This window comes from Nematolebias whitei, chromosome 13, assembly GCF_014905685.2.
Source record: "Nematolebias whitei isolate Nwh7 chromosome 13, NemWhi1, whole genome shotgun sequence".
Lineage (NCBI taxonomy): Eukaryota > Metazoa > Chordata > Actinopteri > Cyprinodontiformes > Rivulidae > Nematolebias > Nematolebias whitei.
Window position 1 is genome coordinate 43,438,561 of NC_056510.1, and position 13,981 is coordinate 43,452,541.

General features: G+C 39.5%; 1 protein-coding gene across 1 annotated transcript; it reads right to left on the bottom strand.

Annotated features, from left to right (window-relative positions):
* Positions 1-6,571: 6,571 nt before the first annotated feature.
* LOC119419350 (olfactory receptor 6N2-like) lies at positions 6,572-7,536 on the bottom strand. Its single transcript, XM_037686658.1, has one exon. The coding sequence runs from the start codon at positions 7,478-7,480 to the stop codon at positions 6,572-6,574; it is 909 nt and encodes a 302-aa protein (XP_037542586.1). The 5' UTR covers positions 7,481-7,536.
* Positions 7,537-13,981: the final 6,445 nt, after the last annotated feature.

The window sequence follows — 13,981 nt, forward strand, 5'->3', positions numbered from 1 at the left end:
TTTTTTGAATGTCCAGAGGACCAGATTTAACTTTTTTAGATTTTTCTACCTGGATTATTGAGCATGCATCAGGATATTTTATGGACAGAATTTCTAGGCGCAGCCAAGGTGTTGAGGGGATCCGTTTTGGTGGCCTAAGGATTGCGTCTCTGCTTTTTGCAGATGATGTGGTCTTATTGGCTTCATCAGATCGTGATTTACAGCTTTCGCTGGAGCGGTTCGCAGCCGAATGCGATGCGGCCGGGATAAAGATCAGTTCCTCCAAATCCGAGGCCATGGTCTTGAGCTGGAAAAGGGTAGAGTGCCCTCTCCGGGTCAGGGAGGAGGTCCTACCCCAAGTGGAGGAGTTCAAGTATCTTGGGGTGTTGTTCACGAATGAGGGAACAATGGAGCGTGAGATCGATAGGCGGATAGGTGCAGCGTCTGCAGTGAAGCGGGCGCTGTACAGGTCTGTCGTGGTGAAGAGAGAGCTGAGTCAAAAGGCAAAGCTCTCAATTTACCGATCGATCTACGTTCCCACCTCATCTATGGTCACGAGCTTTGGGTTGTGACCGAAAGAATGAGATCTCAGATACAAGCGGCCGAAATGAGTTTTCTCCGCAGGGTGTCTGGGCTCTCCCTTAGAGACAGGGTGAGAAGCTCGATCATCCGGGAGGGACTCGGAGTAGAGCTGCTGCTTCTCCACGTCGAGAGGAGCCAGTTGAGGTGGCTTGGGCATCTGTTTAGGATGCCTTCTGGACGCCTCCCTGGTGAGGTGTTCTGGACACGTCCCACCGGAAGGAGGCCCAGAGGAAGACCCAGGACATGCTGGAGGGACTATGTTTCTCGGCTGGCCTGGGAACGCCTCGGGATTCCCCCGGAAGAGCTGGCCCAAGTGGCTGGGGAGAGGGAAGTCTGGGCCTCCCTACTTAGGCTGCTACCCCCAGCGACCCGACCCCGGATAAGCGGAAGAAAATGGATGGATAGATATATTTAATTGTTTTTATGCTTTTATTCATGTTGCTGTAATACGTTGTTATTAATATTTGATGCTGTGATCTTTTTTGGTAAGCACTTTGATAACAGTTACTGTTTTAAATGTGCTATATAAATAAAAGTGACTTCACTTGACTTGACATTCCAAGTTAGACAGGATCTGTTTCTGAAAAAAAAACAGTTTAACTTTCAGTTTCTTTACCAAGTTTTCCACATGGAGCTTAAAAGAGAGATGTGAGTCGACCAAGATACCCAAATATTTATAGGAATCAACAAACTCAATCTGGACACCATTTCAGGATGAAATCAGAGTAAGAACTGCTGGGACCAACTTCCTATTTGAAAAAAGCATCCCTTTGGTTTTGTCGGCATTTAGAACAAGTTTGAAGTGGAACAAATCTGTCTGGATGATGTTGAATGCAGATTTCAAAAGCTGGAAAGCCTTATCAACTGTTTTAGCTTGACAATAAACAACTGTGTCATCAGCATAGAAATGTATGGATGCATTAGGGATGTTTTTACCAACATTACATATGTAGATTGTAAAGAGGGTGGGTCCTAAGACTGAGACTTGTGCTACACCATTGTTGACTGTTAAATAACTGGAGGAAGTACCATTATGTTGAACACATTGGCTCCGATCTGAGAGATAGTTAGAGAACCAACCAATGGTGTTGTCTGAGAAACCGATTTCTGAGCTTATGACACAAGATGTTATGATCCACAGTATAAAACGCTTTAGACAGGTCTAAGAAAAGTGCAGCACAGTAATCCTTAGCATCCAGTGCTTCAACAACGTCATTAAGAACCTTTAGTGAAGCAGTCGTTGTGCTGTGTTGTTTCCTGAAACCAGATTGATGGAGAGGTAAGATGTTAAATGAGTCCAGGTAATTTTTGATTTGAGAGTTTATCAGTTTTTCTAGAACCTTGGCTAAAATGCAGAGTTTAGAGATTGGCCTATAGTTGTTCAGTGAGGTGGGGTCTCCTCCCTTCAGCAAAGGAAGAACAAAGGCTGTTTTCCAAGTGTCTGGGATGGAGTTTTGTCTTATGGAGAGATTGAAGATGTGAGTCACAGGGACTGTGATGATATGAGCAGCCAGTCTTAAGAAATAAGGTAGAAGTTCATCTGGACCTGCAGATTTTTTAGGATCAAGATCTATTAACAGTTTATTGACCTCACTGACTGAGAATGGAGAAAAAGAGAAGCTGTGATTAACTGAGGATTGACTTGTAGGAGGGATTTGATTTGTAGAAGTTTGGTTATTAAGTGAAGTGGCTGATTTTCAATTAGTAACTGTATCAAATAAAGAACTAGAAGCAACAAAATGTTTGTTGAGACAGTTCAGGCAGGATCTTGTGCTTATTTGACACAGGAATAGTTAGCGAGAAGTTGTGATGGGAGGTCAGATGATTGGGAGCTGCCTTAAAGAGATTTGATGGTTTTCTAGAATCTATTAGGGTCATTTAGATTTTTGGAGGTCTGAGATAAGAAATAGTTGTATTTAGCTGCTTTGATGGCAGTTGTGCATTTATTCCTCATCTGTCGAAAACTCAACCAATCAGTGTCTGAACCAGATTTTCTCGCTGCGGCCCAAAGATGGTCTCTCCTGTGCAGGAGGTCAGCTAGCTCTGGAGTAAACCAGGGGCTGTCTCGTCCCTTTATTCTGAACTGACGAAAAAGAGCATGTTTGTTCACAAAATAAATGAAACTATTATGAAAATAGTTCCAAGCGGTGTTCATATCGTCAGTTAATAGAATACGATGCCAGTCAAAGTGAGACAGATCCCAGAGGAATGACTGTTCACAAAAACATTTCAGATCCCTTTTTTGAATTAATCTGGGCTTAGAAGGTGGAAGTTTAATATCTCTGAGATCCACTATTTCACAAGGATCTCTCTAAATGTTTGTCAAATACACCTGTACCAGGGAATTTGTGAGACATAATAGTTAGAAACAGGTCTAAGATGGAGGACTTTTCAGGATGGTTTTTGTTAAGTCTAGTGGGAGAGTCGATAAATTGGGTTATATTGAGTGACAGGCAACATTTCTTGAATTTATCACAGAGGGGGGTCGACATCCCAGTCAATGTTGAAATCTCCTGCCAACAAAATCTCTTTGAATTTTAAATTACCAAAGATTTTCATCAGGGAGGACAGAGCCTCAGGTGTTGCTGAAGGTGGACGATAACAACAGACTACAGATAATATCTGGCCTCCATTCAAAGTGATGTTTACAGCTAAGGCATCAAATTGGTTTGGAATTGTTTTACAAGACACATGACTAGCAACCAGAGAATCTCTGATGTAAATAGCGACTACACCCCCCCCCCCCCTTTTTTTTTTACGATCACAGCGGTAGATGTTAAATCCATTGATTGCCAGGTCACTATACAGTACAGATTTGTTGAGCCAGGTTTCAGAGATGAAGATAACATCTGCCCCAGAAGAACTGACCAGAATTTTCAAGGCATCAAGTTTTCTCAGAAGGCTACATGCGTTTACATGCAGAAAATGAAGTCCTGACACATTTTTAAAGTAATTTGGTGTCCTATAAATAATGTGGGGTCCAGGGTTGGGTTGAATCCCTGACAACAGTAACAACATTATTATCAGACATTTTCTTGAGTTTTTCGTGACTGATGTGTAATTACAGGAGTTAACAGTGTGACAATTAGCCCCCATAATTGAACCATGAGAAACATTAATGAAGACGCAATCATTCAGAACCCAAAAACAGGGAAAGTTGCAGTGATGGCAGATCGAGGTGTATTAACAAAATTCAGTAACTCCAGATAGTCTGAGATTTGAAAATAATGACAATAATATGAATGGTGCAGAAAAGTCTCAAACCATAAAATGTCACAAATCAAATGGGCAACAGCTAGAGCAACAGCTTATTCCAAAGTGGAACAAGCCAGTTATGTTGGTGCTAAGATGGTCCCTTTGGCACTCCCCCTCATCCATTGCCGGCCCTCTTCCTTATTGACAGTCATGTCAAACTGGTTGAACATACACAACACAAAACTTTGGGGGAAGAATCTGTTTTGTGTTGTGTTTCCTTGACTGTTGAAGCCTTCGGGATTGAAGGTGAAATGTTTTAGCACAAAAAAAGAAATTGTCCAGATGACCTGACTGAAAAATATTGGATTGTATACCTGGATTATTGAGCGTGGACTTTTTTCTAGAGAGTGATGTTAAAAATGCCAAATCAATGTGTACTTTTAAGAAAACAATCAACGTTTAATTTTTTTTTCAAATATTTGAAGTACTTTAATGTGTATTATATAAATAGTCCTTAAAGAAGGAGTTATTTATTTTGTTTTGTTACTTGAAGATTATTACTGTTTGAATTACAAAGTAATTTTTGGGAAAAAAGGGGCAGATATAATAAGATTTTTTTTTCTTTCTTCTGCTGCCTTTCAATTTTATTTTTGATTGTATTTTTGTATTGTTTATGGAATTGTTTTGTTTTGTCTTAAAAAGAATAAATTTTATATTAAAAAAATAATAATGTAAATTACGAAAAGAAGTTAAACATTCATTTGGTTTCTTTTTGTAACATTTGGTTTCTTTAACTGTAGTATTTATTAAGACTATTGTTCTCCAGGGGCCTTGTGAATTACCATACCATACTGTAACCAGAGTGTTGCCATGGTAACCAACTCCTCTTGTGTCCTGAGGGTATAAAAAATTTATGTCACTCTGGCAGGAAACGACTGATAAGTTTACAGAAAGGATCAGAACATCCTTTGATATATTCCACAGGTGCTGATGTCTGACACAGTTCCGTGGTTCTTTGAATGTAGATCCTGTGAGGAGTCACTTTGTCTGGCTTCTTAGGAAAGAGAGTCGATTAGCAAATAGTGTTTTTTGGGGGTGTTATTTAACATACAGTCATGTCTCTGAGGGCAGGATGGGATGAGTCACTCTGACTCGTCCTGATAATGTAGAACACTACAATTAATACTAAACCAATTATTAGTTATAATACTTTTGAGTCGCTGTCTCTAAGTCTATCCCATCCAAAATGGAAAACAGAAAGACCACTCTCACTAGTTGTTACGATAACACTTTACAATAAGGTACACAAAATTTGATTAACTACTAGAGAACACTTCAGGAATGAATCAGGAACAAATGAGGAGCTAATAGGTAGTTAACCAGTACTTACTGGGGAACACACAGCCCAGCCTTATTAGGGGACTACTGGTTAGTTACCTGTGAAACGAAGAGGAACTAATCAGGAACTAATGAGTAGTTAACATGGAAACCAAAGAAAAACTAATCAGGAGCTAATGACTAGTTAACCAGTACTTACTGGGGAACACACAACCACGCCTTATTAAGGGACTACTTGTTAGTTACCTTGTAAATGAAGAGGAACTAATCTAGAGCTAATGGGTAGTTACCAAGGAAACTTAAGAGGAACAAATCAGGAGCTAATGGGTAATAAAATCAGTAAAACTAACAGTAATCACTAGGAAACATGTTTTTGACAATTATGAGCTGTGATCTCTCTGGTGCAGGGTTTATTCAGACCAGTAGTCCCCTAATAAGGCTGGGCTGTGTGTTCCCCAGTAAATACTGGTTAACTACCCATTAGCTTCTGATTTGTTCTTCTTTGGTTTCCTTAGTAACTACCCATTATTTCTTGATTAGTTCCTCTTCATTTATAAGGCAATTGACCAGTAGTCACCCAATAAGGCTTGGCTGTGTGTTCCGCAGTAAGTACTGCTTAACTACCCATTAGCTCCTGATTCGTTCCTCTTTGGTTTCCTTGGAAACTACCCATTAGTTCTTCATTAGTTCCTCTTCCTTTACAAGGTAACTAACCAGTAGTCCTTTAATGAGGCTTGGCTGTGTTCCCCAGTAAGTACTGATTATCTACTCACTAACTCCTGATTTGTTTCTTAGGTGTTCCCTAGCAGTTAAGCAAATTTTGTGTACCTTATTGTAAAGTGTTACTGTTGTTACATATCGCCCACCAAGCTCCTATGCTCAGGTTCTGTATGAATTTTCAGAATTCTCAGAAGGAAGGAATTCAGTATTTACGGTGATTTATTGATACTTATACTTCTATAAATCATAGATTTATAGTTGTCCCTTTTTTGTGAGGGTGGTGCTTCGTTGTTGTATAATTTATGAATTGTGATTATACATAAATTATCCATTCTATAGTCTAACACTACACTGTCAAAATTAAATCTGAAGATTTAGTGCACACAAATTAAAACAAATGATAAAACAAGAGGTCTGCACTGAAAATGTATCTGTTTTGTGCTTCCACCATGATGAGTTTGTTCAAGGTTGTGCAGCAGAATGTTATATAATAAGAAACAATTTTGTTTGAGTTGTCAATTCAAATGTACTTTGTACATGATTACGCTTAAAAACTATTTTGCTGAGATAAATGTTTTTGCTTGAAAAATATAACAGAAACCCACAGTTGTTGTTTTTTTTTTGGGGGGGGGGAGTCAAAATTGTCATTGTTAGAACAATAATTCAACATTTTCAGATTAAAGATGGTATGACACGTTCTGCAACAAACATTATCAATATCACAAACACCAGGCAAAAAACAAAAATTACAAGACTTTTATTTTGCCTTGACAAACAACTTTTTAAGGTGTTTAAAAATTTCTTTCATTTTTAGTCCATATATTATTGGATTGCAAAGGGGATTGTATGTTATTACTTGCAACATTATTACAAAACGTGCAACCTTGGAAATATCTGATTCCAGTCTAACTATAATTGTGTCAAAAGTAAGTAAACAAGAATAGTTCATTAAAACCAGCAGGTGAGGTAAACAGGTCTGTGCAGCTTTTTTTCTGACTTCTCTGCAGCTTCTATAAGATTTTATAAGAATGACTGTATATGTGAAAAGTACAAAGAACGTAGGAAGAAAACAAATATTTAAAAAATTAACTAAGCCAAATGTTAACAGTGCCCTTGAACTTACACATAAAATATAGTATACTATGTTGTTGCAAAAAATTCCTTTCAAGGTAAAACTGCAGAGTTTCTGATTTGCATTCCCTATGATTGGCACAGCAATATGACAAAAAGGTATGAGCCATGCTAAGACTAGGAAAATGCACACAGTTGTTTTTCTCATAATTGTGTGATATTGCAGAGGTTTACATATAGACACGTATCTGTCAAAGGCCATGGCTGCTAACAATAAGAATTCAGATCCACTCAGAGAGTAAAAAACAAAGATCTGGAATAGACATGCTGGATAAGAGATGGTCTGTTTTTCAGATAAAAAGTCAATCAGTAGTTTTGGATAGACTCCTGTGCTGAAAAGAATAGAGTTAATTAACAAAGCAGCAATGAAAATGTACATGGGTTCATGGAGGTTTTGATGAATCACAATAAGACACACAATGGTAAAATTACTGCAAATTATCAAAATATATACTATGAGCATGATAACAAAATAAAGAAATCTATATTTTTCCAACTCCACATGACCCTCGAAAGTAAAATGTGTTACATTCATTTCATTAATCAAAAAAAATTAAAGCCTTGAATGCAAAAAACAATGTTTTTAAAACAGCACACAATATTAAAACTTCACACAGTTTACAGATAACCACATTAGTTTGCGGTGCGATGTGTTTATCTTGAGAAAACTGTCAGACCAATCATTTGAATTGAATGTAAGCAATCTGTCTTCAATTAAATTTTGAAAAGCTTTCCTTATATAGAAAAATGCTTTTAAAAGCGGTATGCCAATTCAAACATGCACTGAGTTTAGAGATAACCACATTAGTTTGGTGTGTGGTGTGTTCATCTCTAGAAAACTGAATCAATCGAAGTGTTTAAATAGGATTTCTTCATTCTCTATGGCTTTCATTATCTATTCCATGTAGAGCTGTTGGCATGTCAACATTTTCATCCAACCTATAAATAATAAAAACTGATAGACAAAGTTGAAGGATTTCTTTTTTTTCGTCTTTTGGCTGCTCCCTGAGCAAGCACAGTGGCAACAGTGGAAAGAAAAACTCCCTTTTAAAAGGAAGAAACCTCCAGCAGAACCAGCTCAGGACAAGAGACCATTTGCTTTGACCGGCTGGTTGAGAGGACAGGAAGGAGAGAGACGAACACAGAATGGTAGGTCCAGGTATAGGTCCAGGTCCAGGTATAGGTCCAGGTCCAGGTCCAGATATAGGTCCAGGTGTATCTGAAAGACAAAAAAAAAAAAAAACGATGTTAAGGATAGAAAAAATAATTACAAATACAAAACAGGTCGAGTAGAGTAAGTAAAGACAGTAGTAGAGTGAAAATTGTGGTCAGTTTGTCCTCCAGCAGTCTAAGCCTATAGCTGCATGACTAAGGGACAGCTCAGGAAACCCTGTTAGGAAAATATGGAACAATAATATCTGTAATATAAGATGGAGCCAGGTTGTTGAGAGCTTTGTAGGTTAGAAGTAAGATTTTGAATTCTATTCTGGACTTGACAGGGAGCCAATGGAGAGAAGACAAAACTGGAGAAATATGATCTCTCCCAGTAACTCCAGTTAAGACTCTGGCAGCAGCATTTTGGATCAACTGAAGACGTTTTAAAGAAGTATTTGGACACCCAGATAATAAACCATTGCAATAGTCCAGTCTAGACGTGACAAATGCATGGACCAGTTTTTCTGCATCATCTTTAGATCAGATGTTTCTAATGTTAGTGATATTACGCAGGTGGAAGAAGGAGGTTCTAGTAACGTTTTTAATGTGGGGGATAAAAGACATGTCCTGATCAAAAATAACACCAAGATTTTTAACATTAGAGCTGGAGGACAGATTAATGCATCTAAGGAGGGAGAAAGACTGAAACATTCATCCCTAAGGTGCTCAGGTCCAAAAACCAAAACCTCAGTTTTGTCTGTGTTCAACAGGAGAAAATTAAGAGTCATCCAGGTTTTTATGTCTTTAAGACATGCTTGTAGTCTAAGTAGCTGATTGGATTCATTGGGTTTAATGGACAAATATAATTGTGTGTCATCAGCATAACAATGGAAATGTATCCCATGCTGTTTAATAACTTTACCTAATGGAAGCATATATAAAGTAAAGAGTATTGGCCCATGCACTGAGCCCTGAGGAACCCCATGACTAACGTTGGTGTATGAAGAAGATTTATTATTTACATTTACAAACTGGAATCTATCTATTAAAATAATATAATATATTTAAGTAAGTAAAAGTACATTCACTGATAAGAGTTTCCTTTCGTAAAAATATTTAGTGTAAATATCACCCCAAGTTAAAAGTAACAATAAAATTTTACTCTAAGTAAAGTTTTTTAAATTATTTTACCTTTTAACTTATGGAGTGGTTGCCTTTTTAGTTTTGTGCTCAAAGGACAGCAGAATATATTTTATTTAACTCAGGAGCTTAGCTTGTCTAATGTTGTTTTCAGCGCAGAGGTTTACTCGTTTAGAGGGACCAGATAAAGTGCAGCCCATAGACCAGTTATGATGCATCAAACAAATGGAAACAATAAATTCCATGCTCAATAATCCAGGTATACAATCCAACAATTTTCAGTCAGGTCATCTGGGGAGTTTCTTTTTTGTGTGTGCTGAAACGCTTCACTTTCCATCCAGAAGGCTTCATCAGTCAAGGAAACACACAACACAAGACTCCAACATTTTTCAGTCAGGTCATCTGGACAGTTTCTTTTTTTGTTCTGAAACGTTTCGCCTTTGATCCAGAAGGCTTCATCAGTCAAGGAAACACATAACAAAACTGATTCTTCCCCCAACAGCTTACTCCAAAGTGGAACAAACCAGTTTTGCTTGCGATAAGATGGTCTCTTTGGTACGGCCCCTCCTCCATTGCCGGCCCTCTTCCTTGTTGACAGTCTTGTCAAACTGGTTGAAAACAACAAAGTCCATGCTCAATAACCCAGGTATACAGTCCAACATTTTTCAGTCAGGTCATCTGGACAGTTTCTTTATTTTTTTGTGCTGAAAGGTTTCGCCTTTGGTCCGGAAGGCTTCATCAGTCAATAAATACACATTATACTTTTCCATACTCCTTCAGAAAACTAACTTTTAACATTTTCTTGAATATGTACATAGATCTGACAGTCTTAACATCATCCTTCAGACCATTCTACAATCTTATTCCCTGAATTATAGTAGACCGCTCCTTCAAACTGGTATGAAACCAAGGCTTCACAAACATCTCTATCCCCTTAAGATAATAACCACTCTCCCTTTTAACAAAATTTACTTGGATATTTGAAGGTAGTATGTTTTTGTGAGCCTTATACATCCATCCATCCATCATTCCATCCATCCATCCATTTTCTTCCACTTATTCGGGGTTGGGTCGCGGTGGTAGCAGCTTAAGTAGGGAGGCCCAGACTTCCCTCTCCTGAGCCACTAGGGCCAGCTTTTCCGGGGAAATCCCAAGGCGTTTCCAGGCCAGTTGTGAAACATAGTCCCTCCAGTGTGTCCTGGATATCCCTCTGGGTCCACTCTCGGTGGGACATGTCCGGGAACATCTCACCAGGGAGGCGTCCAGGATGCATCCTAACCAGATGCCTGAGCCACCTCAACTGGCTCCTGTCTATTTGGAGAAATAGTGGCTCTACTCTGAGTCCCTCCCGGATGACCGAGCTTCTCACCCTATCTCTAAGGGAGAGCCCAGACACCCTGCGGAGAAAACTCATTTTGGCCGCCTGTATCCGTGATCTCGTTCTTTCGGTCACAACCCAAAGTTCATGACCATAGATGAGGGTAGGAACGTAGATCGACCGGTAAATTGAGAGCTTCGCTTTTTGACTCAGCTCTCTCTTCACCACAACAGACTGGTACAGCGACTGCTTCACTGCATACGCTGCACCTATCCGCCTATCAATCTCATGCTCCATTTTCCCTCATTCGTGAACAAGACCCCGAGATACTTGAACTCCTCCACCTGGGGCAGGACCTTCTCCCCGACCCGGAGAGGGCACTCTACGCTTTTCTGCCTCAAGACCATGGCCTCGGATTTGGAGGAACTGATCTTCATCCCAGCCGCGTCACACTCGGCTGCGAACCGCTCCAGCGAAAGCTGTAAATCACGACTTGATGAAGCCAATAGGACCACATTATCTGCAAAAAACAGATAAGCGATCCTAAGACCGCCAAAATGGATCCCCTCAACACCTTGGTTGCACCTAGAAATTCTGTCCATAAAAGTTATGAACAAAATCGGTGACAAAGGACAACCTTGGCGGAGTCCAACTCTCACTGGGAATGAGCTCAACTTACTGCCAGCAATGCGGACCAGGTTCTGACACCGGTCATACAGGGACCTAACATCCCATATCAAAGGGCCTGGTACCCCATACTCCCGGAGTAGCCCCCACAGGGCTCCCTGAGGGGCGCGGTCGAATGTCTTCTCCAAGTCCACAAAGCACATGTAGACTGGTTGGGCAAACTCCCACGCATCCTCCAGGACCCTGCTGAGGGTGTAGAGCCTCTCCATTTAAACTCCTTCATTTTCCCATCTTTAAACTTCTATCTTGCCAGTAATCATCCGGATATTTTCAGAAATGTCTGTTGCATTTTAGTTGCAAGTGAGAAATCATGGCCGTATGGTTTCTCATTGTAAAGCTCATTAATTAAGCTGTGTTATTGCGTTCAATCAGAATAATCACGTGTACAATGTTTGATGTTAAATTTTGATTCTGTTAATAAATGACCACATTCATTTTGATGGGTCAAAGAAAATTAACGTCTCACGTCACTGATTAAACCATCTCCCACACAGTATCTCTGTCACATATCTGTCAAGTAGCTCGAAAAAGAGAGAATCCGTTTAAATTAAGTATAATATCAGGTACTTGAACTAGTCCAGATATTATAACATGTAGTGGAGCTCCGAAGCTAAATGAAGCTAACCGACCTATTTCACTACATTCTGGAGTAATTAATTAAACTTCATTTTCCCATCTTTAAAACTCTTCTATCTGCCAGTAATTAATCCAGATATTTTCAGAAATGTCTGTTGTAATTAGCTGCAAGTGACATATCATGGCCGTATGATTTCTCATTGTAAAGCTCATTAATTAAGCTGTGTTAATTGTAATCAATCTGTCAATTAATGTAAATGTGTGATGTGTTTTAAATCGTTTTTAATTAAACGGCTCACTGTTGTTGGTGAGTCAGAAATTTAAACACGTTTCCGTCCACATTTAATCATTCAAGGCACGATAGTACTCAGTCCAGAAAAATGAAAGAATCCGTTTAAATTATGGATAATACCAGACAGGTATCACTCATTACAACAGTGTTGCAGTGTTCCACGACCATGACGAAAACCGCACTGCTCCTCCTAAATCCAAAGTTCGACTGTCCGATGGACCCTCCTCTCCAGAACCCAAGAATAGACCTTACCAGGGAGGCTTAAGAGTGTGATTCCCCTGTATTTGGAACACACTCTACGGTCCCCCTTTTTGAATAGGGGGACCACCACCCCAGTCTGCCAATCCAGGGGAACTTCTCCCGATGTCCACTCAATATTGCAGAGTCGTATAAGCCAAAACAACCCCACAACATCTAGAGCCTTAAAGAACTCGGGGCGAATCTCATCCACCCCTGGGGCCCTGCCACCGAGGAGCTTTTTAACCACCTCAGTGACCTCAGCATCAGAGATTGGAGAGCCCAACCCAAAGTCCCCCAGGCTCCGCTTCCTCAGTGGAAGACATGCTGGTGGGATTGAGGAGGTCTTCGAAGTATTCTGCCCACCGACTCACGACATCCCGAGTTGAGGTCAGCAGCACACCACCTCCACTATAAATAGTGTTGGTGACATACCGCTTTCCCCCCTCCGAGACGCCGGATGGTGGACCAGTTCTCTTACTGTTACTGAATATCATGTAATTTTTTTAATCAAAATTTAATAATTTGTTTAGTTGAAACCAATTTTTTATTTTCATAAATTCTGTCTGTACCAACTCCAACATTTGTTCTATATCTTTACCCGAACAAAGAAATGTAGTATCATCTGCAAATAAAACACATCTAAACAGTCCTGACACATTTACCAGGTCATTTATATATAAAATAAATAACTTGGGTCCAAGTACAGAATCTTGAGGCATTCCACATGTGATGTTACAAAGTTCAGATCTTACATCATTTATTTGAACAAACTGATTCCTTTCTTCTAAATAACTAGACACCCACTGTAACGCTGGGCCCTCTAATACCATATTTTTTTAGCTTTTCAAGAAGAATACTGTGGTCAATAGTATCAAATGTTTTTTTTAAATCCACATAAATACTAACACTATACTTTTTTTTTATCAACAGCAGTTGTTATTTGTTCTATTAATTCCATGAGAGCCATTGATGTAGAATTTTTAGGTCTAAACCCATATTGGCTGATACTTCATATATTCTGTTTATCAATAAACAGTTTACATATATATGTAAATGGCTCAATAACATAATTCATTATTCAAAAAGCGTTCGATACAAAAACAACTGGACTTTATTTGCAACAGAAGACGTTTCGCTCCTCATCCGAGGAGCTTTCTCAATTCAAAGAGCAGTGAGTAAGGGATTCAGGTTATAAGGCTGAGGGAGATAAGACACACACACATATGTAGATTGGCAGTTCACACCTAAACACCTTAACAGTAGGTCTTTGTTCCTCTAATTCACAGACGAGGCCCCTCTGTTCCCATTAAGTGTGAAAACCGGCTGGGGATCTGTTTTAAAGTTGCATTATATGTTTTTGAAAGTGGAAATCTGAGGCTTCCTCCTCTGTTAAGAGACGGCTTTTATCTTTTTACATAAATTGCTTCCTTCACCCCCCTCTCAAACCATCTGTGTTCTCGGTCCAAAATGTGCACATTTTGGTCCTCAAAAGAGTGTTCCTTATCTGTGAGGTGGAGGTGAACAGCTGAATTTTGTCCAGAGGAGGTGGTTCTCCTGTGTTGAGCCATGTGTTTGTGAAGAGGCTGTTTAGTTTCTCCAATGTAGAGGTCTGGACAGTCCTCGCTGCA